This window comes from Lytechinus variegatus, chromosome 15 (genome assembly GCF_018143015.1).
Source record: "Lytechinus variegatus isolate NC3 chromosome 15, Lvar_3.0, whole genome shotgun sequence".
In the NCBI taxonomy this organism is placed as follows: Eukaryota; Metazoa; Echinodermata; class Echinoidea; order Temnopleuroida; family Toxopneustidae; genus Lytechinus; species Lytechinus variegatus.
Window position 1 is genome coordinate 2,035,228 of NC_054754.1, and position 24,018 is coordinate 2,059,245.

A 24,018-nucleotide genomic window follows, 5' to 3' on the forward strand; every position below is an offset into this window, starting at 1 on the left:
GTCAAATAAACTCTGAATAAGAGCAAAACAGAGAATACGCCTTGCTTTTTGATCCATACTCACAACTTTGATACCTGTACAGAAATTTCAAACGGGCATTCGCCTTTTTTACGATTGATTCTACTAAAGATGAAAATGAAAGGGAGCTAGTCAACTCAATGCCTAAATACTTTACAGATTCTTTCCTCTGAATTATCTTATCATTGTATGATACTTCAAAGTAGAGGCAGAAACTTTAATGTAACTAATCTAAAAGAGCTGAGGAGGAAAAATATATGTGTATACAAATGGAAAGTGGATAAGAAGGGATAATCAGTCGTTCCCCTCTTGGATGTTCAGGCCATGAGGTTGGATGGTGCGAAGTCGATCGTCTCATCCAGATCTTCTCTCTGCAATATGGACTGTATACGGATTATTAAAAAAATAATGATAATAATGATGATCTTCGACCTTGAATTATTGGAGGATGATTACACAAGCCATATCCCACACCTGAAATAATTCATCCCCACAACACAACCCACATACCCCCGGGTCGACACCCGTGACCAGAGTTAATAATAGACATAATATTGATAACTATTGATAACTCTGCCCGTGACGAATTCATCCTACCACACGTATATGGCAAGCCTTTTGTGTAAAAACTAGATAAACTCTGTTTTTTCTAAAAAAAAAGCTCTGAAAAACTAAGCTTTTCTCTGATAACCACAGTTTCCTCAGGAAAAACTTAGTTTTCTTGAAAAGTTTATCAGTTGATAAGCAGAGTTTCTGAGAAAAAAAAAATCTGTTTTCATCAGTTCATGAACTGAGTTTATACAAGAAAAACAGAGTTTATCTGTGAAACGGCTTGCCATACGTAGATTGCATCATGGCTTCACGGGTGTCATGTCGGATTGCCAAAAAGTTCTCGAAATTTCAGTATCCAGGTTCATTCTGGGAAAGGTATGCATTTCATTTACTTTAAATCATTGATTACTTATTATTAAGTTAAATAATTTCATTTCCAATTTGGCCTGTTCTAGCTTAGGATAAGGAAACTTGTCTGCAATGCGAAGGAGCAAATATTTTTGTACGTGCTGTGTGAATGGCAATCCTTATTTACGTCCCCACGTATTCATTTCCCTGTTTGTTTTTAATGGATCCAGATGGGCAAGGGTCAGACTCGTACTAAGAATGCGTTGTTCCTCTCCCTGAATGATCTTTTGTGTGGATTGTTTACCAGTAGATGGAGAAGATGAGAAAGAAGGAAAGGAAGAAAGAAAGAAAGAATGAAGGAAGAAAGAAAGGCCAAATCGTGGTTTTGGGAACCACTCGTAGATTTGTGTACGCGCACTTGTGAAGTTGTGTACAAAGTGAATGGAGGTGGAAATAGGGAACCGTGCGTGTGACTGAATAAAGCGCTGCTGTATGAAGTGAACGGTGGTTCCCAATATCACGATAATGCCGAAAGAAAGAATGAAGGAAAAAAGAAAAAGAAAGAAAAAAGATATTATTAAAACATAATACTATAGGAGAAGAAGGGGAAGGAAGGAAAATAGATTTGCATGAATGAAGATGGGAAAAATTAAAAAAGAAAAAAACTTGAAGAAAGGAGAAGAATACCAAGATTAAAGAAGAAGAGGGAATAATACGAAAAAGGAGTTGAAGGAAAAGAAGACCAGGAAAAATAATAGTAACAAGAAAGAAGATGGAGGAAAGGAAGAAGAAAGGAGGCCGGAGGAGGGGTTGGGGGTAAAGGAGGACAAGAAGAGGAGAAGAGGAAGGAGGAGGAGTTGCAAAGGGGAATTAAGGTTAAAAAAACAATGGAAAGGAAATAATTGGGGTCGTGCTAGTAGTAGCAATTTGAAAAGGGCAAGAGAGTGCTGTGAAAATACTTCCCAGAGCAAGGATGTATAAATTTTACTATATTTCATATAAAGTTTTGTTTTATAAAACATTTTAAATATACTTTTTAATCAATAAGTTAATATGGAAGGTCTCGATGATAATAAATGACCTTTAACCTTGAAATAATCCCTTAAGCAGCTTTTCCAAGCCAAACTGAGCTGAGATGGGATGTGCTGTGACAGGAGATGGTGTTACTGTACATACAATTTTGTTGGAATTCTATTTACAATAAAAATGATGAAGAAGTGCAACTGAAAGCTGTTTTGAATATCAAGCTTATTTAATATCTGTACAATTCAATTTCATTCATACTTAACATGCAATGGTGCCATTAAATGAAATGTAGAAAACATAAATGAGTACTTAGTTTATGAACTTTTCTTTCCTTTTCTTTGAGACCCCGAAAATCATCATTACTATGTCAGAGGCAGTACTGCAGTGCTGGCAGTTCGTCTCCTGCAGGGGGTGTCCCCCTCACCCAGCCTCTTCCTGGGATTGCGCAGCCCATATACGCTGCTGTATCGCATGATGTCGTACACACGGACATAACCACCTTAGACAATGGGCTGAGAGTCGCCTCAATGAACAAGTTTGGCCAGTTTTGTACAGTTGGAGGTAAGTGCTTCATTGTTTCATAGTTCAAACTTAAAATTTGTAATGTAACTTAAACTAATATCTCAGGTTGTGGCAATCCACATGTATTTTGAAATTATGCAATATATTCATGTTTACTTGGGATTTTTTTTTTTATTGCGGAGAAACATGGTATGGAAAATCTTATTTTGACTGGAAGAATTTGTTGGATCAATGATTGTAATGTACATAGGCCTACTATATTTATTCATATACATGTGGCTCTTTACATTATTGACTAAATTGTACTTAGATTGTAATTTATTAAATGATTTGTAAAAATTACAATAGAAAACTTTCACCCCCCTGCAGAAAAAAAAAATTGAAAATGCATCTGTATTTTTTGTCTATTTGCAGTCTTGGTGAACTCTGGATCAAGACATGAAATAGGTTATCCAAAGGGTATTGCACATTTTATGGAAAAGACAGCATTTGGGGTAAGTCAATCATTTCTACCAATACATTGGTATCATAGAATGGTATCAGGATGATTCTGTACAACAATGTACTTCCTTGCAATTATCCTATAGAGTCAATACAGATCAGTTTTATTTTGGAAAACCATTGTCCACACCTGGTGGGCGTTTCAAAAAGCTGTTCATAAGTTAAGAGTGACTGAAAGAACGACTGGTCGTTCTTTCTTACGCGATAAACCATCGCCAATGAACATTTTGGTATATACCATTTTCCACAAGAAATAATCACCAGTCGTTCTTTAAGTCGCTCTTAACTTGTGAACAGTTTTATGAAACACCCACCTTTATTGACTATCTCCTGTCTTGGACTGTGTTCCTGTCGTACGTGCAGACATTTGATGAAAACGGCCGTTTGCTGACAAACCTGTGCTCAAGGTTCTCTCACTAAATTTTACCTGGTAGATGATAAAATTAAGAAGAGTTTATTCCGAGCATAGATAGTAGAATATTGAAGAGGGAAGTCTGCTGTCCTATTGGGAAAAAAGAAGAAGAGTTGACATACGTCAGGGATGCCAGTTTTCAGGCAAAAGCCTGAATTCAGGCTCTGGCAATTTATTTTCAGACCATAGTTTTAGCATTTTTGTGTACAAAATATTGTATTCTAGGTGATTTTCAGGCCCTCTGATCAATTCCTACTGGCATCCCTGATACATGTATGTGAGCAAATATAGATTTTAAAAAAAAATCTGTGTGATTTCATTGATTATCACTATGAATCTGTACTCTTTGAAATTTTCAGGAAACAGATAAGTTTGGAAGCAGAGATGAAATCCTCCAGTCATTAGAACAGCATGGTGGAATATGTGATTGCCAAGCTTCAAGGTAGAGTATCAAACAGTTCCATGATGTTTGTGATGTCAATTGTTCCTAGAGACAATCTACTGGTACAGATCTGGAATATAAGATATAATCTAACACAGTCTAACCCTTGTCCCAAGCCACACATCATTCTGATCCTAAATGCCTTTTCATTTCTGCCATCAACCTGATGCTCTCAATTAAATAAGGATATGAACAAATATCAATGAATTCACAATATGGCATGAGCTCCAGGATTACACATCAATTCATATTTTAGTTATTTACAATGACAGTTTATCTTTTCACAGCCATTGTCTTTGAGTGTCATTTTGGGGATTTGTATTATAGACTAGCATCTATCCCACAAAACCATAAGTCTATGCTTGAAGCATTGCTGTATTAATATTTTATTTCAAATTGATTTGAGAATGTTTCTAGTGAGGAGTTACAGTAGATCTCATACCAATTCATATCCAAAATGCTCCCTCAGTAGAAATTTTCAAATCGTCACTTAAAGCTCACCTTTTCTCATAACTTTTTTTTTCTTTCTTTTTTGACCGATTGACTGTATATTATTATAATCTGCCAACCTGTGCGCTTTGAAACACCAGTATAAAGCGCCCTACAAATATTATTATTATTATTATACTTGAATCATACAGGTTATCATAATTTCTGATGAAAATTAGCATTTGTTAAAAAAAGTTATTCAATTGCAATTTAATACAATTGCAATTTTACTTCAAAGCAAGTTCTAGCATCTGTAGTGCCCCTGCCGCTTTGTGAGTTAAAAATGAAAATATGCAGGAGTATATATCGGGTCACAAAGGTTATAAAAATATTTCTATATGAAATATATTGCATTTTTAATGAGAATGAGATAGTTACCTTAAAAAAATTCAAATCATGATTTTTCTTCTCTTTATTCTATTTGAGCAGGTGCTATACGAGTTATTTAATATATAAATAATACACACCAGCGGGGGCGTTAGTGAGAATTAGAAATAGATATGGTACCTCTGGAACTGTTAACACACCAGAGGTATATTTGAGGAAAGTGTTTGAAAGGTACGGAGTGGGTACTAGTGATTGAGCAAAATTTTTGTGATGTGTTTTGTTTGTTTTACATGATTGTGGTGTTGACTCTATGTAGATCCTTCTTATTTAAATTAAGCAAACTATCTGTATCTCGAAACCATGACCAGTCATTTGTATTTTACTGCTCATCACCGGTCTTAAGTAAATTTATGCATGAAGCAAAGCAAATGCCTGGTCACTTGCACAAAACTAACCTTCGTTATCTTGTAACAGTAGATATACATGTATGTGTTATTTGTGTGTTTACTTTCCTCTTGTATTTTTCTCAGGGACACACTGGTATATGGGGTATCTGCAAATAGAGATGGTTTAGAAGATGTCATACACTTGCTGTCAGAGGTAGTTTTCAAACCCAAGCTTTCAGATACAGAAGTAAGTAAAGATCTCTTGAATGTTTTCTGATATTTCTTTGAGTAAAAAACCTGGTTCATGATAATCTGAAAAGGGTGCTCCAGACTGAAAATGATACAATTTCAACAGAAAAACAAGATCAGAAAAACAAGATCAGAAAAACAAAACACTGAAAAATTTCATCAAAATTGGACTAGGAATAACAAAATTATGACATTTTAAAAATTTGCATTATTTCAGAGAAACGGTTCTATGCTCGTCTTCATGAATTTTCAGTGAGCACGCTGGTGATGTCATATACACACATGTTCTTTTGTTCTTTAAGAATTAATAAACTTAGAATTTTAACTGATTTAGTGCATTAGATATTCAATGCTGCAACTTCTTTTATTGTAAGGGAGACTTATCATACACAGATGTACGAAAACATGAAATAATTCTGATTTTTAAGTAAGATGATAAGAATAAGGAAAGTAGGGATGTAATCATCAGCCCAAAGAATGGATATCCATGAAGATGTGCATCATAACGCTTTCACAAAATATTGTTACCAGATTGTTATGAAATTTTTAGCATTTTGCTTGATGAATTTTACTTTATTTAGGTATAATTATTTTCAGACTGGAGTATCCCTTTTGCTTTTGGAAAGAAAAATTAGTCTAAAAATGGTTTATCCTAACCTTATATGAGTTCTCAAGTCATTTATTCTGTGATGACGAGTGGGTAGTCCTTCGTATTCATGCCATCTCATAGAGTTAGACTTGTCAGCCCATCGTGGGGTTCAGGTTGTAGAGTTTGCGGGCGAATACGATATGAAATGAAAGAGATTCAGAATCTGCAAAGCATTGAATTGATAAAGAATAAATATCAGACTTATTTTTTCATTATTACAATGAAGCAATTACAGCGTCCTCGCCCTACTCTTTAACATCTATGTCATTGCATTATTTGTTGTATGCGCAGGTGAATATGATGCAAAGTGAAAGGGGAGAGGGGATCTAAATAAAGCATTGAATTATTAGGAATAATTATAAAACAGGTTCAAGGATGAAGCCAATAGTGAGTGCGTGTGCAAGTCATGTGTCCAAGCTTCAATTCTATGCATCCTCTCTGCCCTGCACATTTTGCGCAGCATTGTGCATTTATTGTGCAGCACTGCACATTCTGGTTGCATCATTCTCACCATAACACCTAAAAACTGACACGCCATTTGAAATATGCGTTTTTCAAAGGAAAGACAAATTGCAGGTGCTCATTTAGGCACGCATACAAGATAAGCATGGGATGTCATAATAGAAAGCATGTGTGACATCTTCATCTGTTCGCTCCTCAAAATTTGGAGGAATTTGAACAGTGCGATGCATCGCCATTACACACTCATAAATGTGCATTATTTATCACATATGGTTAAATTTTCATGATTGTGACAAATCGATATTGTGAAATGATTGCAAAAGAAAATCAATAAATGTAAAGAGAAGTGTCTGCAGTGTGGATATCTAGGATCGTTTCTTGCCTGAGGTTCAATCTTATCCTTCAAAAACATTTTTTTTCCTAATTTACCTTGAAGATTTAATTTGATTCTGCATGACACATTGCTATTGATGCATATATTGTTTTATCCAATAACTCCATGTTTTTTTTTTCAATGCCTTCAGACTGGTCTCTGTAATTATTTATCACTATCCCTTTGTATGTCTCTCCCTATATAGATTGAGGATAGCCGGCAAGCAATATTGTTTGAATTAGAAGCCCTTGACATGGCACCAGATCCAGAAATAATGATGACAGAGCTTATACATGCAGTAAGTAGAAAAAAATAGAAAAAAGTATAGAGTCGCACTTAAATGCCTAGTTGCATGCTTTTTTGAAAGGCATGACCGCATTTCAGATAAGCGTTACCATAGTTAAACCACAACTTTAAACCAGGGTTTAATTTAAACCCGAGTTCAGAATATGGGCCAATGATAGAAATCAGAGTTGCGTCTTACCCGATAGGTACCCTGCAAACAGCTTTTCTTTACAGATCCTCACATTTCATCACAAACAAAATGATGAGGAATGCCAAAAAGCCACAATTAACAGGCGCAAAGATGCAGCACAGACTTATGAAGTCCCCCTTCTTCTTCTGATGGAATACAGTCCACCGACCCTGATATTTGGGAGGTCTGGTATGCAGTATGTACAGTGCCATTTTAGAAGATTCTACAAAGTTACTAAAATGCAGCTACATGTACAAAACCATGCTCCTCTATCAGCAAAGCAGGATGTCTGTGCCTCTTGCTTGAAGTGTCTAACAGAGGTGACATTGGGTAGTTCATCTGGCAAGGAATTCCATAACCTGATTGTGTCTGGAAAGAAGGACTTGTGACAGATGAGAGTCCTTGCATAAGGTATTTGGAATCTTCGAGAGTGTGATCAGATTGATGTTATCACCAGAATCAGGTACATCTGTGGAATGTCTACATGCTGGTTGACAATACGATGATTCCTCATCATCTTATATTGTGCCCTACGCTCTAATAGTGTTTGCCACCGGAGTTGACTATCAAGTTCCCTTGAATATTCCAGACTTGTTGTGATGTAAGAAATCTATTCAGCTGCCATCATAATCTAAACATTATCCTAAACTTCTGCTTTTCCCCCTTCATCCCTATTACAGGCTGCTTATCGTAACAACACACTAGGCCTCCCCAGGGTATGCCCCGCTGAGAACATTCCCCTTATTGGACGCCCCACCCTCTTGCAATACATGAACAACTATCTGGTCCCGGAGAGAATGGTCCTGGCTGGGGTCGGCATGGACCACCAAGCCCTGGTCGATCTCGCCCAACGGTATTTCGTCAACACGAAACCGACGTGGAGCACCCCTGAGATTCAGGAGATGGGCGGAAGGATTGATAATTCAATATCGCAATATACAGGAGGCGTACAGAAGGTATGTTAGATTCCCTCCCGTACATTCACCTTAATGCAGAATTAATTTATTAACTTATTGTACTTATATTAAGGCCACCGCACACCTTGCGACCTGACTGGTCTACGACTGGCTTGCGACTGAGTAAGGGGAGATGACTCGCAAGGTAGTCATAAGCCTCGACACCGCACACCTTGCGATCTGACTACCATGCTGTCTGTGACTCACGCATGCGCTTTTTGCATTTTGCCATAACAGAGAAAATTGCGCTTACTACAGCATATGTGCATTGTCTATCATATATGCGTCGTGCAACTCTGCTGTCTGATTGGCTGGAAGTTGGATTGAGCTTGGGATTCAGTCATAAGGATCGGTCAAATCCTTACGATTTTCCTTGCGACTTGTCTCTGACCGCTCTGCGACTCTCAAGCTGACAAGAGCTGTGACGTCACATCTCCTCTCACTCAGTCTCAAGCCAGTCGTAGACCAATCGGGTCGTAAGGTGTGCGATGGCCTTTAAGTATCCAGATTAAAGTCATTGAGCTTCACACCATTTGGTTGTTAGGCTAAACGTTATGAATCTATCGTATGTCTGTTCCCTCCCCAAAAAAGGAAATTTTACAATTTTATTTTCTCTTGAAAAAGAAAATAAATAACAAATACAAATAATTCGTACAAAGTATGGAAGTCATTCAAAATTTCCTATCTATTTCCTGCATGGAAGAGTGTGACTGATGACTCTGTCATCAATAATGATGAGATTCAGTCTAATTGTATTAAAATAGAGAGCAAAATGGAAGCTTATGTCATCATTTATTATTGATGACACTGTCCAACATTAATTGTGAGTCATTGGGCGATAGTGGACATGTTCAACAAAATATGCATATGGAACATAACTACGAGTTTGATTAGCCAATCAATTCATGGCTACTTATGTGTTATGGTTATACCTTGGATGTTGTATCATAGAACCTGGCAATGATTCTGGGGACCACCCTTTCTGACATCTCAAAGTCCTTGATATTGTTCTGAAGCTCTCTATGTTTGCAACTTCAATTCCAAGTAAATTATTTTCAGAGAAAACCTTCAGTGTCACAAAAATTTTGATGTGCCTTGAGATAATTTTGACACCCTCTTGATACTTATACACCTACACTTCCCCTGCAGATCAGCAAGGACATGTCCAACATTGCCCCCGGTACCCCCATCCCTGAACTGGCCCACGTGGTCCTGGCCCTGGAGAGCTGTGGTCACCAGGATCCCGACTTCATCTCCTTTGCTGTCCTCAACATGCTGATGGGCGGAGGAGGTTCCTTCTCCGCTGGGGGTCCCGGGAAGGGGATGTACACTCGTCTCTACCTCAACGTCTTGAATAGGTACCACTGGATGTACTCGGCTGCGGCTGTTCATTATAGCTATGAGGACAGTGGTATCTTCTGCATACAGGCGAGCTCTCATCCTAGTATGGTAAGTGAACGGGACCATGGAGGAGATAAAGATATGATGGCATATCTTATTTTCAAAAAGATGTATTTTAAAAATTATTATCTTGTTACATTCATTCTCCCCCCAAAAATACTATGGCTACATGTATGATGCAAACTTCCTTTGCAAGCAAATAGGAAGTTAAGTCAGTTCAAGGGATTGCATTTTTTTGCACTGATGTGCATGATCTGTCATGAACACTGTGATTACAAACATGGTCTAGATGGTGAATATTGACAGTTCTGGCTTGAGTTTGATTTACCGGTACAATCACCGTTCCCAAAACAGTGCTCTAGACGTTTTCAAACATTACCGTTGTTATATCTCTAGTATGGTGAACTCATCGAGCATAAGTGATTATTATACACCATGATTGGTTCTCTGTAACAACAGGAAGATATGTTTATTTTCTAACCTGTTTCCAAAGGAACCATTGATCCCTGTAACAAAGTCTATTGGAATCACAGAATTCAGTATTCAACAAGTTGTTACAGTGATCTGTTAATACAAGTTGAGACATTGTTTTTTATATTCAAATTAGAAAATGAAATATGATAATTGGCAGTATGTTTATATCTGATTCTGGTTATTTTTGAAATAGCTCCACACAAATCTTTGATTGAACATGGAGTTAGTTCAATGAGAGCTACAAAGAGTAAGTAGGAAGTGAGGTTTAACTTTTGGGTTCACTCAAGCATGATGTTAATTCATTTATTACAAATCTTCATCAAGATTATCCTGACACTCTCCTTGTTGTTTCAGGTTCGAGAACTTATAGAAGTTATTGTCAGGGAATTTGTGTACATGGCAGGGAGAGTTGAAGAGGTAAGTTTCTATATTGATCCAACATATTGGATATATATCCAGTTTTATCTGCTTAAAGGTCAAGTCCACCCCAGCAAAAATGTTGATTTGAATAAATTGAGAAAAATCAAACTAGCACAACGCTGAAAATTTAATCAAAATCGGATGTGAAATAAGAAAGTTATGACATTTTTAAAGTTTCGCTTATTTTTCACAAAACAGTGATATGCACAACTAGGTGAGTCAGTTGATAATGTCCATGGCTTACTATTTCTTTTGTTTTCTATTGTTTGAATTATAATAATAATAATAATAATAATAATGTACATTTATATAGCGCTTATTACAATAGTTTCTAAGCGCTTAACATTTATATCTTAAAGCAATACAAGTATAAAGATTATTAAGAGCATAATGAATTATATCACATTACGTTGCATAATATTGCATTAAATTACATTACGATAAGTTACATTGCAAGAAATTATAATAAACAAAGAAAACAGATGGGTGACATGGAATTAGTGAATCGAACTACGAATTATACGATATTTCATTTTTTTATAGATTTGACAATAAGGATTAACTTGACTGAACCACATAATATTAAACAATGCTTATTCCACATGTTCAGGGAGGAATTAATCATTGTTTTCACTTGACAATGAGGAGAAAATTAGAATATTTCATATAATAAAATACAAAAGAAATAGTGGATAATGTCATTAGTCTCCTCATTTGCATACTGACCCAGATGTGCATATAACTGTTTTGTGAAATTAAGTGAAACTTTAAAATATCTTAACTTTCTTATTTCAAATCCGATTTTGATGAAACTTTTCAGTGTTATGCTTGTTGGATTTTTCTCTTTTTATTTAAATCAACTTTCTGTTTGGATGGACTTGTCCTTTTTTAAAAACTCTCTGATCCACTGGTGTCGATCTGTGACGTCATACTAGTCAAGTGGGGAGGGGGAAACAATAGATTCACAACACAAATCAATACCCATGCTCTGATCCCAATGTAATACAGATTACAAACACTTGTCAGGGTTAATGTTAATGTAGGGATGTTCATAAACCTATTTTATATTCAAGCTAAACCGACAGACACGCATGCTGTGTGATGGTCACCTATCAAAGTTAAATGTACTGTTCCAACAAGAAGTTATATTTATAAAACCTCTTAGCTTGCGAGGTCACAAGCCAAAAGATGGTTTGGATAGTGAATTGTGACATTGGATTGACAGTGTTAAACCCCCCCCTATATAAGGCTAACCTTAAGAGTTTGAAACAGTCACATTTGCTTTTCAGGTTGAGGTATAAAGCAGAGCCAAGAGACTGCTCAAATCCATGCATATGACAGGGCTCCACACTAACCCATTTTTTCTACTGGTCCAACCTATTCATGTCGGACCAGTAGATACCCAGTTTTTCAAATTTTTACTGGTCCGAACTTAAAATCTACTGGTCCCAAAAATAAAGAAAACATTAAAAAAAGGTGCAAGTTTATTTTTCTAGCCTTTCATTGCCCCCCAAAAAAAATAATAAAAAGAAGGAATGAAGGACAAAAAGAAAGCAAGACAGAAACGAAGAAGGAAAGAAAGAAAGAAGGAAGGAAGGGAGGAAGGAAGGAAAAGAAAGAATAAAAGAAAGCAAGGAAGGAAGGAAAAAAGAAAAGGTAAAGAAAGGATACATGTGAAGGAAGGAAAAAAAAGAAAGAACTAAAGAAGGAAAGGAAGGAAGGAATAAAGAAGGAACAAAAATAAGAAAGAAAGAAAAGAAAAAAAAGAAATGAAGGAAAGAAAGAAATGAAGCAAGCAATACAGATAGAAAGAATAAATCCAGAAAGTAGTAAAGGAAAAAAAGAAGCAATTAAAAATATGGTAAAGGAATGAAAGAATAAAGGAGAGAAAGGAAGCCAGCAGTCAAAAAAAGAAAGGAGAGGTATAAAAGGATAGATTTAACAAAGGGAAAAGGAGAGAACAAGACAGAAGAAAGGAAGGAATGAATGAATGAAAGAGAGGGCTGAAAGAATGAAGAAATACAAGTACAAACAAGAATGGGTAAATAAATGATGGATGGAAGGAAGAAAGAAACAAAGAAAGTAATGAAGAATGAAGGAAAGAAAAGGGTAAAAAGAAGGAAAGAAAGGAAGAAGAGAAGAGATAAAATATAAAATAGGATGGATGGACTCAGGAATTAAGGAAAGAAAAATATCAAGAAAGAAAGGAAGGAAGGAAAGAACGAAGGAAGAAAGAAAGAGAGAGAGAAAAAAAAAAAGAAATAAAGAAAAAATATTTTTTATAAGGCTAGAAAGAATGACAGAACGAATCAAAGAACAAAGGGAAAATAAATAAAGAAAGACAGTAAAAAAAATGAAAGAAGAGAGGGAAGAAACAAAGAAAGATTGAAAAGAAAGAAGGAAAGAAAGATAGGAAGAAAGCTAAAACTATCATCATAAATAATTCATCAGTATCTTTTTGGCTCAATTAAAATAGCTACGAAAGAAAGTCAGAAACCAAGTGTATCAACACACACATAAATGCATATGTGGGGCTCATCTGTATTCAGACGATATCACCCGAAACCCGATCTGTTTGAACCAAACAGAAGTGAAAATTTCTCCTTTTACTGCTTACAAATGACAGAGTTACTCCAATTTTTAGGAAATATGGACATTATAAGAGCCTTTCATGAGTATGAACCGTGAATTTTGACAGTTCTGTGAGAGATTTCTGCCAGAGTTTAGCCAAGTTTCGTTCGCGCAGCCAGTAGGGAATTTACCACGTAGGTTGTGTGGCTGGCTACATGTACACTGTATCTACTCTAGTAACACTTACGTGCGATTCATTCTGTGTGTGAATGACAGAATTTGTCGGGGGGAAATTGTTTGCAGTGAATTTGACCATTTCTGGAAAAGTTATTTGCCCAACAATGGTTTTAATTACTGGTCATGTCGGACCCTTAAAATCTTGCTATTTTGGGAAAAATTACTGGCCCGACAATGATATTTTTTACTGGTCATGTCGGACCAGTAAATCTTCTTATTTCTGAAAATCTACTAGCCCGACAGCGATTTTTACTGGTCTGGGACCGTCGGACCGCCGCTAGTGTCGAGCCCTGCATATGATGAACCTAAAGTCTGGGCTAGTTATCTTTGATGTCACCCTGATATAAGACTCTTTATTGCAGTTCAAAGCCACTTTGTTTTTATTGCTTTTTAAGTTGAGCTAAGCAGAGCAAAAAGACAGTTCCAATCCATACATATGATGAACTTAGAGTGTAGGCCTCTTGTCTTTGAAGTCATCCTGATAAAAGAACCCCTCTAATACCCGGTATTCGGTAGAGTTCAAAGGAGTCACTAAGTTGTTGTTGCGTTTCAGGTTGAGCTATAAAGAGCCAAGAGACATTCCAATCCATGTTCATGATGAAGCTGTAGTCTAGGCCTCTCTCTTTGAAGTCATCCTGATAAAATACCCCCTCCCCCCGTTGAAAAACAGTCACTATGTCATTTCATTTCAGGTTGAGCTATAAACCAGAGCCAAGAGAGTTCCAATCCATGCTTATGATAAATATAGAGTCAACACCAGCTGTCTTTGAAAATATCCTGATATGAGAGCAACTGTTAGAGTTCAAAAGAGTCACTTTGTTGTTGCATTTCAGGTTGAGCTATACAGCAGAGCCAAAGACTGCTCAAATCCATGCTTATTATGAACCTAAAGTCTGGGCTAGTTATCTTTGATGTCACCCTGATATAAGACTCTTTATTGCAGTTCAAAGCCACTTTGTTTTTATTGCTTTTTAAGTTGAGCTAAGCAGAGCAAAAAGACAGTTCCAATCCATGCATATGATGAACCTAGAGTCAAGACATGTTGTCTTCGAAGTCATCCTGATAAAAGAACCCCTCTAATACTTGGTATTCGTTAGAGTTCAAAAGAGTTACTTTGTTGTATTTCAGGTTGAGCTAAGCAGAGCCAAGAGGCAGCTCCAATCCATGCTTATGATGAAGCTGTAGTCTAGGCCTGTCTCTTTGATGTCATCCTGATAATATACCCCCCCCCCCGTTCAAGGCAGTCACTATGTTGTTGTGTTTCAGGTTGAGCTATAAACCAGAGCCAAGAGAGTTCCAATCCATGCTTATGATAAATATAGAGTCAACACCAGCTGTTTGAAAACAAAATCAGGATATTTCAAAATATCCTGATATGAGACCAACTGTTAGAGTTCAATAGAGTTACTTTGTTGTTGTTGTATTTCAGGTTGAGCTAAGCAGAGCCAAGAGGCAGCTCCAATCCATGCATATGATGAACCTAGAGTCTAGACCAGTTGTCTTTGAATTCATCCTGATAAAAGAACCCCTCTAATACCCGGTATTCGTTAGAGTTCAAAAGAGTCACTTTGTTGGTGTTGCATTTCAGGTTGAGCTAAGCAGAGCCAAGAGGCAGCTCCAATCCATGCTTATGATAAATATAGAGTCAACACCAGCTGTCTTTGAAAATATCCTGATATGAGAGCAACTGTTAGAGTTCAAAAAAGTCACTTTGTTGTTGTTGGATTTCAGGTTGAGCTAAGCAGAGCCAAGAGGCAGCTCCAATCCATGCTTATGATAAATATAGAGTCAAAGTCAGCTGTCTTTGAAAATATCCTGATATGAGACCAACTGTTAGAGTTCAAAAGAGTCACTTTGTTGGATTTCAGGTTGAGCTAAGCAGAGCCAAGAGGCAGCTCCAATCCATGCTTATGATGAACCTAGAGTCTAGACCAGTTGTCTTTGAAGACATAGGAAGACAGGTTCTTGCCACAGGGACTAGGAAACACCCAAGGGAATATGTGGAGCTTATTGGTAAGTAAACTTTCATTGCAAGAACTGAGATCGATTACTCATCCATAGTTTAAAAGTTGTTTTTGTCTCGCCTGAACAAAGTTCGGCAGAGATCACTTTTCCTGTTGGTCTGTTTGTCTGTTCCAAAATGAATAATGTTTTTGTTCAACTTACTTTCATTTCTTTATTTCTGCATCAAATATGTTCATACTTGGTACAAATGATTCTTGGGTCAAAAGGTCAAATTGTATGAGGTCATGTCCATTTTTTTTGTCTACTGAAAACACGACACACACAGTTGCACTTATGATAGTTATTTGATTAATGTTTTTAAATAATAATTGCATTAAAGTTCATATCAAAGGGGCTCAAATAGAATTTTCTTCTTTGTTGGAAACGGATGACAAATATTTTCATTGAGACTCATTTTGTGACAATTGATATGAATACATACTTACACCTCTATTGACAAGTTTCTATTTGTGTACGTTTGATCTCATTCACAGAGAAAGTAACCGCTGCAGACATCAAACGAGTGGCCAGCAGGATGCTACAGTCCCAGCCATCCGTTGCTGCGTTGGGTGATCTCACTAAACTACCAGACCAAGCAGATATCCAGTCAGGATTGCTCCACAAAGAGGGTCGGCTGCCAAGAAAGTATGCCTTCTTTAGGAGGTGATTGTAGAGGGAGTTTGTTGTTCTTTAGGTTTACGTTCATTTGGTCTGTAAGCTTTGTCTATTTCTCTGGTAGTCTGATATCACATGGGCTTATCCTGAGCTACCAAGTAGTACTTAACTTCAGTGCGAATATCAATGGTTTCATGCAAAATACTGACTTCTAAAGTTCAGTTTTATGCGTTGTCCTATGTCATTTCTTTGAAAATACTGATTCCGTTATCAAAATACTAATTTTTAGCTGTACAAATCCTGAAATGTTCTTTTTCAGGTTTCCAGCTCTGCCTAACCCATTTGGTCCAATGGCTGTTTAGTGTAAACTAAATAAGCACCTACATCTTAAAACTAATTCTTGATTATTCTTAAGTCGAGATGGTCTAATTTCCACTGTGTATGTTAACAGTTTCATGTAATCATTATAACTAAGAGGGTTTTGACGAAGTGGGTATTAGATGATATGGATATAGACAAAATGGTAAATTGGCTGAATAGCAATGGGACCCAATGGTTAGGCAATGCAGGAAACCATAGGAGGCGCGATCGTTCAATCGGTAGAGCGGGGGTTTCGGATTCCAGTGTGACCTGGGTTCGATTCCCACTTGGTGCGCTAGTACCCTTTGGTAAGGCATTTATCCTCATTACCAGGTTCCTCAGAGAGGACCGTCAGCCATTGGTCCTCTGGTTGCTTGCTAACAAGCATTCGTCACCACCACAATGAACTGAATGTAGACAAACCAGGATTAGAACACGTGGGTTGACACCAAATAGAAAGTATGCAAAGCAGGTACAGACCAAGTGCCAATATAGTGTTGTTTTATGTGTTCATGTTCAGAGTTCAGAACTTTGTTGTTTACAGTGAAAAAAAAGTATAAAAATGCTTCTGCTTTGACATACCATCTGTTTATAAAGACTGCTTACCACTAAATTGTAGTGACTTCACCCCCCACCCACCCAGTTTTGACAGTGTTTCTCAAAGATACAGTTTGTAGAACTTGTGTTGAAAAACCATCTGGCAATAACAGCTCCGCCTCCAGGGGTTTCAATAAGGGGGCTGATCCCCTCTTTTCCCTTCTTTTTCTTTTCCTCCTGTATTTTCTCTTAAGTTTGACAATTTGAGGGGGTTCGATCAACCCCCCCCCCCTCCTGGCTACTGGTTTGAAATGCCATTTATTTCCTCTGTATATTTTTTTTTTTTGGGGGGGGCAGTCTTTATATAAAGGATTCATTGTATTTGCTCATGATGAGAACAACCACACCCTTTTGCAGTCATTTTAAAAACCTACTTAAACAATCTAATCTGCTTCAGAAAAAAAAATCAGTTCACATAATAAAGGAAAGGAAACTAATCTGTATTCTAAAAGAAATAATCTGTACCTATCATCTCATTGGAGTATAAGGTTTATATTGATTTGGTCATGCTCACAAAAGTATCCCATTTGCTGTCAAAGTAGAGCAGAATATATATATTTTTTTAATTATTCTTTCCTTTCTTGATTTTTGTGTGGTACAGATGTATCTTGTTCTTGTTCCCATTCTTGTTTAAATGATCAATGTTTAACCCTCCTTTTACACAATTTTAGTTGAGTCTGTGTTTTCAAAAGACCTATGCCCAAGTTATATGGCTCAAAGCTGAATTGTTTGAAATAGCAACTTGACTTCTACAAATTTTCCATCACTATAATCATGCATACATCACAGCCTATACCAAAACATGGCTTTAATCAGTATACTGGTCACATTTACTGTATATATTTAGCATGTATTGGTGGCTGCTTTTGTACAAAGTCATTTTTAGATATTGTCATTGAGCTGAGTTTTTGATAGCCAAGTTCACCCCTGCTCATTTGTATATACCACCCATGTTATGCATATCACTGTTTTGTGATCCAAGTACATGTGAAGCAAAAATGTCACCTTTCTTATTTTACATGTGCATTTAATTTTGAAGAAATTTACATTTGTTCTGCTTGATAAACTTTTCACTATTTCTTCAAATCAACTACATGTATATCGATGGAGTGGGCTTGACCTTTAATTGTGACCTTGAAAGATATGATGGTAGAAGTCATGCGAGAGAAGCAGTAATACTCATGTCTGAACTCTCTCTGAAGAAAGTATGGCATATCTTTGCAAAAAAAATCCAACAATCGATTGCCAATTGATGATCTTTTCTTAAAAATTGAAGGATTCTGTCAAGAACTTTTGGTTTCAAATTGCGTGTCTTTAATATTGAATCAATTTGAACCAATTTAGACTGATTGAGCCAATAATGAGGAGGATGGAGAGAAGAAGTAGCAAATTCTGCAATGGAAATTGTTTAGTAGATGCTGAGCTTGCAAAGTTATTGTTATTCCATAATTTTTGATAATCCGTAATTCTCATGGTAAAGTTATTAATTTGCAATGAGAAGTCACACAGAAAACATGTCATTAGCAATCTTCACATACACATGAGTGATGATTATTATTTTTAATCTGTTATGACACCACAATCATTCAGTTAAATTTTAAATGTTTATTCAAAGGATAATTCTAATACATTAAACGTTATGATGGCCTCCGTATTATTCTTACCAGTTAGTAATGGTAATATGGCGTATAACAGAAACCTCTGATACCAAATTTTTGTAGGTATTCAACTTTAACTTATGTGATCTGAATTACCAAAGCTTTATTTTTTGTGTTCAATTTATTTAGATTTCTGTATAATTGAATAATCATGTTTTTGTATTCTCCAATCTGTTGATCTTACTTCAGGAGAATTTTTCCCCAATTGATATTTTTTAGAGAAAGAAGTAAAAATAGGAGAAGCAGATAGGTACAAGTTTTGATAAAATTGGACAAAAGAAAAAGATATGCAATTTTATTTTTTTGCGTTATTATTTTTTTCAAGGGCTGCTTTTTCCAATCTACTTGCTGAAACTGCAACACTGGTTTCAAGGTTGCAGTGAGTGGGAACTTCTTTTTTTGTTCCAGGGCTCTTTGTTGACTTCATACAGGTGTGAAATCATCCTAAGCTCTTATGTATTTTTTTCTGTTTATCTTCAACTCCTCTTTTTTGTGTCAATACACAAACTGGTTAAAATGTCATCTTTTGTCAAAATTCCCAATTTAAAGATTACAGTCTGGGTGTCCTCATGTTTCAAATAATCAATTTTTTTTGTCCCATTCTTTATATTTTCACCTTTCTGCTTCTATTTTTGTGCTTTCTCAGGGTTGCAGTGTTGGACTCCCCTTTAAGAGAAGTCATGAATGGGGATATTATAGTTTTTATGTCTTTCCTGTTTAGTTTGCGATTGTGACTTTTTGAAAATTTGAGTTATATCATTGGTTTTGATTAGATCCAAAGCAGGAGTCACTGAGAATACATTTGCGATTGTCTAAGATTGGCACTTGTTAGTGCAAACAACTTATTTCAAACCTTTGGTTTAACCGTTTCCCTTTTTGGGCACATGAAAAATATGTGATCGCACAAACCAACAAAACCTTTCCTGAATTTCATGTTCTTCAGAATCTCATTTGAATGGACTTTGTATTTAACATATATTTATTCGCAAAGACTTTATATTATTTCACTTCTTGTAGAAGTGTTATTATCTCAGATTATGTCTACATGTATGTAATTTGATCGTAATATTAAATTAACTCTAAGGGAAAAATTTTATACCAAGTTTAATTCCATGGAAGCATTGATATTAAAAAATTTAAGAACTGCTAATCATGTTGCCAATTTAACCTTAATCAAAATGTATATTACTGGATATTTTTGTAATATGTGAAATATTAATAAATATGTTTTGTTGATTAACCATTTTATGACACTGAGTGTCCCCTTTGTATGCACTATTCATATTTTCATTGATGTTTTGTACAGGGTTTTATAAACTATTACACAGTATGTCTATCCCCGAGAAGGTGAAAGGACGGTATTTTGTAACTCGGATCTGATTCAAAGAATTGTTTAATCTTTTTTTTTAACATACTGGACAAATTATTTTGTGCTACCGTACATTTTTGTTTGTTATGAGCAATATACAAAATCGCTTGATAATGAATTTTCTTTACAACTTAAATCAATGGCTATTTGTCGACAATATTTTTGTAAATCTATGTCCAATCTGCATTTTTTGTATCATGTAGTAAGAGAAATTAAAATGTTGGCAGCATTATATTTTGTTCACTTGAAGTCAACATGAAACAGGTGCAAAGGATAGGGTACATAGTTGGGTTAGGTTGAAGTACGATACCTTTTGGTGAGTTGGAATTGTATAATGGGGATAGTTTCTCGTTCTATCTTACCTCATTATTTATAGCATTTCAAGGCAAAGTTTCTTGTAAAAGAAAAATATATGTTAAAGGTGCATGATCCTTGGTGCTCTTGGATGGTTGGTGTTCACTCGCCGCCATCTTCATTACGAAGATCATCAACTTAAATCGCATGCAGCTGTCAATCATCAGCCAGTCGGGCAGATTCTGCACACGTTCACAGTACATATATGCTATGCTGTTTTTTGGGCTCCATTGGCATTGGTCCAAATATCTGCTTACGTCACTTCACACAGCAGAAGGAGGTGGAGCCAACCTGGAAAGTTCTTCGAACAGCGGCTGAAGTGCACTGGAACTGAAAATCGTCAGATCTTTGGCATTGGAACATGGCATCTGGGTACGCGACGTATAACCAAGATAATGTTGATGTCAATGGGCACCTTGCGCCGTCCGCAGCGGTGCGTATGTATGTCAAACAGCACCCTCTGAATCCAGGGATCATGCACCTTTAAAGCCTCCACTTTTATATCAATATGAGAGGCAATGCACATCAAAAACCCAATATAATCTATTCATTAAAGTTACGATAACCTAATAGTTTTATATTGATGTCAGATCATGTAGTCCTAGCAAGATACAAATTTTCAATGCCTAATTTCTCTTTATTTACATCAGTAGACTCTGAATAAGTCAACCTTCCATTGGTCGAAAAAATTTCCTTAATCAAATCATTATTTCAGTCCAGAATGTATAACATCATCAAACTAGAATTTGGCCTTCTAACTCAAATGTTGAGCAGAATTTCTCTTGTCCCAAGAGATTTGACTTTATAGGCAGAGTGATTGTACGTGTATAACATTTGCATAATATTTGTGTGTATACACAGTGGTGCTCAAAAGTTAGTAAAGCCAACCAGAAAAATAGCAATTAAGTGTTCAAGTTCTGCCATGTTTTAGATATTTAAATGTGAATTCAGTTGATAAAATATTTCATTCAAGAAAGTTTGTTTCCCTGGGCTCACTAAACAGTGTATTGTTGCTGTCAACATTCAACACTCGTCATGAAGGAGTGCATTTTGTGGTGGGGTCGCTAACTTTTGATTACCAATGTATGTTTAATGTTTCTGTCATATGTTTGCTTTCCAATTATTGATAATGAATTTATTATTTCACCATTGATTTCTAGAAAAGAAGCATGTTTCATATTCCTGTTGCTTTCAATTTGTACTAACATGAATGTGCATGCACAGTGTAAAAGGCCACCTACTGCTGACTTTCTCATCCACACTCCCACCCCCTCTCTTTCTCTCTCATTCTCACCATTTCTCACTTCAACTTTTGCTTGGGGCTGTTAACACTAATGATCGAATATGATAGTAATAAAAACTTCCCATACTCTTTGAAAAACATATAGCATGTTCATTATAAGAAATTACCACTACGACTTGCACATAAAATTTGTAGCCAATTTGTTTTGGGTTTTCTAGACCCCCTATTACAATGTATTGCATGTCATTGAGCACTACATACCTTCAAACAGAAGTGAGAATTAATCAATTTTTCTTTTCTTGAGATGCTGTAAACTATATCATTTTCGGGAAAGAAAATGCTTTGCCCATTTATAAAATAATGCTACAGAAATACATTCCTCTTGATTGATAGATTTAAGAAAAAGAATTGTTGCACAAAGATGTGCTTCATACACAGTTTGGTGCTCTGTGTTAAAATGTTGTACCTATCCCCTAGCCTAACCCGTCCTACATTGTTCCAAACCACACTCAAGTTGACATTATAGCTTCCCTCTTTGTAGTGCCCCTCCCTCTGTTGTAAGTGCCCCACCCCTATTTTTTGTGTTTCATTGGCAGTCAAAACCTAAGATACTTAAAAAAACTAACCTCTACCAAATTTCCTTTCTCTATATTTATAGTGACATTCAATAAAGAAAGAAAGAAACGGAGAAGGGATGATGCGAGAAAAGGGAATTTATCAACCTCCTTGGAATCTTTGGAATCATGCACCTCCTCCAAGACCATTATCTATATTAACAGGGTGTGGATTTTCCTGCTCCTATCTCATCTTTGACCTTTAGTCACTGCACTTTTCATCATTAATGTGGTCTTTCTGGAATCTGGAATCATTTTTCCGTTGCTCTCATACTATCAGTAGAACATGTGTGTCTGAACTAACAAACTTACACGATGAAGGACCCTCAGTTCTTCAGATTAGAATGCTCTATTCCTGCTCTGGTACATGTACAGTGCGTCCCACAAAAAACGAAACCGAGATTTATCATAACTAATCACAAATACAATAGACAAATGACGGACCATTTTAAAGCTTAGAATCTCCTCTTTCATCTGAAAGTACTTTGATTATTTTTCATTCACGCATGAGTGAGCAAAAACAATTTGAAAAGTGGATACCAAAAAGTCACTTGGTGGGCTGTATCTGGGTTTCAAAAAGAAAACCACATTTTCACAAAGTTAAATATCTGCTCTTTAATGTGATAACTCAATTACAGGAAATGGTCAAGAAATAAGAAAGTTCTGGTTATTTGAAACAAGGCTTGATTCACAATTTCATAAATGAAGAGATTTTACAGGCTAGTGTTCAAACTTATTCCACACTCCGTTTTGTTGATGATCAGCCATGCATTAAGTCTTTTGTTACCGTGCGATAGCTTCTGAGGGAAACCGTGAAAACACATTTAGTTAATGAAATTATGGAAATACAAGCATTGTTTCGAGGGATCATAACTTTTTTACTTCTTGACCATTTTCTGTTATTAAGGTATCAAATAAAAGAGCAGATATTGAACTTTTTAGACGTGTGACTTTCTTTTTGAAATTTAGATATCCCCGCCAAATGAGTTTTTGGCATCCTTTCTTCGAATTGTTTTTGCTCACTCATGCGTGAATGAGGAATAATCTAAGTAATATCAGATGAAAGAAGAGATTCTAAGCTTTACATTGGTAGGTCACTTGTCTATTGTATTTGTGATTAAGTTATGATAAATCATCGCTAAATCTCGGTTTCTTTTTTGTGGGATGCACTGTATACTCTCCATCATGGTTTCTACTCTTATATAAACAGGAAACAGCTTTCAAACTTATGTTTTATGAAATAGGAGTATCCCTTTTCTCTTGAACATATTGCAACACAAAAGAAATGCTGTTTTTCCATCATATGATGTGCTTTTGAATTTATGGATATTTCATAAAGTTGTTCATATTATTGACCATTGATTTCCTGTGCTGAGTGAGCATGGGAATGTACTTTCTGTAATTTTCTCAAATGTTGGGGGAACTTTTAATTCACCTGCTTGTTAACAAGAAGAATTTCAATCTAAAGATTGGATCTTGACCTTATCTGATCAAGGACAAGGAAGGGTCATCAGCAATGCATGATGAAGTCATGAAGACCATGTCACATTGTTCCATGCAAGCCTTGCGGATGAGTTGCAGGCAATCGCACGCAACTCACCTGCAACAAGTTTGGAGTATGTCCATGTTCTGCGGGCAAATCCGACTTGTGTGCGCTCTGCAGGCAACTGCATGCAAGATACATATGAGATGCTATCAATGCAGGCGACCTCCGGGTGGCAAACCAGTCATCAGCAAGTCACACGCATGCTTGCACGGAATGATGTGACAAGTCCTAACTTAAACTAAGCTTTATGACATACTACCCAGGTGGTTCATTGCTAAATAATGGTGCGTATGTGCATGATATGTAATGATTTAATAGTAATGATGAGGTAACTAACTTGCATGTGAATACTTAGTTGTACATGGTGT

The 24,018-nt window shown here is 36.3% G+C and overlaps 1 protein-coding gene across 2 annotated transcripts; it reads left to right on the plus strand.

Annotated features, from left to right (window-relative positions):
- Window positions 1-853: 853 nt before the first annotated feature.
- Window positions 854-22,518, plus strand: LOC121428558 (mitochondrial-processing peptidase subunit alpha-like). 2 transcript variants are annotated; one of them, XM_041625264.1, is made up of 12 exons: window positions 854-945; window positions 2,288-2,505; window positions 2,881-2,960; window positions 3,739-3,821; window positions 5,168-5,270; window positions 6,962-7,054; window positions 7,912-8,187; window positions 9,337-9,636; window positions 10,417-10,479; window positions 15,159-15,303; window positions 15,789-15,957; window positions 22,149-22,518. In XM_041625264.1, the coding sequence occupies exons 1-12, from the start codon at window positions 872-874 to the stop codon at window positions 22,159-22,161; spliced, it is 1,617 nt and encodes a 538-aa protein (XP_041481198.1). In that variant the 5' UTR covers window positions 854-871; the 3' UTR covers window positions 22,162-22,518. The 2 variants fall into 2 exon arrangements, with proteins under 2 accessions (XP_041481198.1, XP_041481199.1); XM_041625265.1 differs by lacking the exon at window positions 22,149-22,518 and having other exon boundaries at window positions 15,789-17,655.
- The last annotated feature ends 1,500 nt before the right edge of the window (window positions 22,519-24,018 follow it).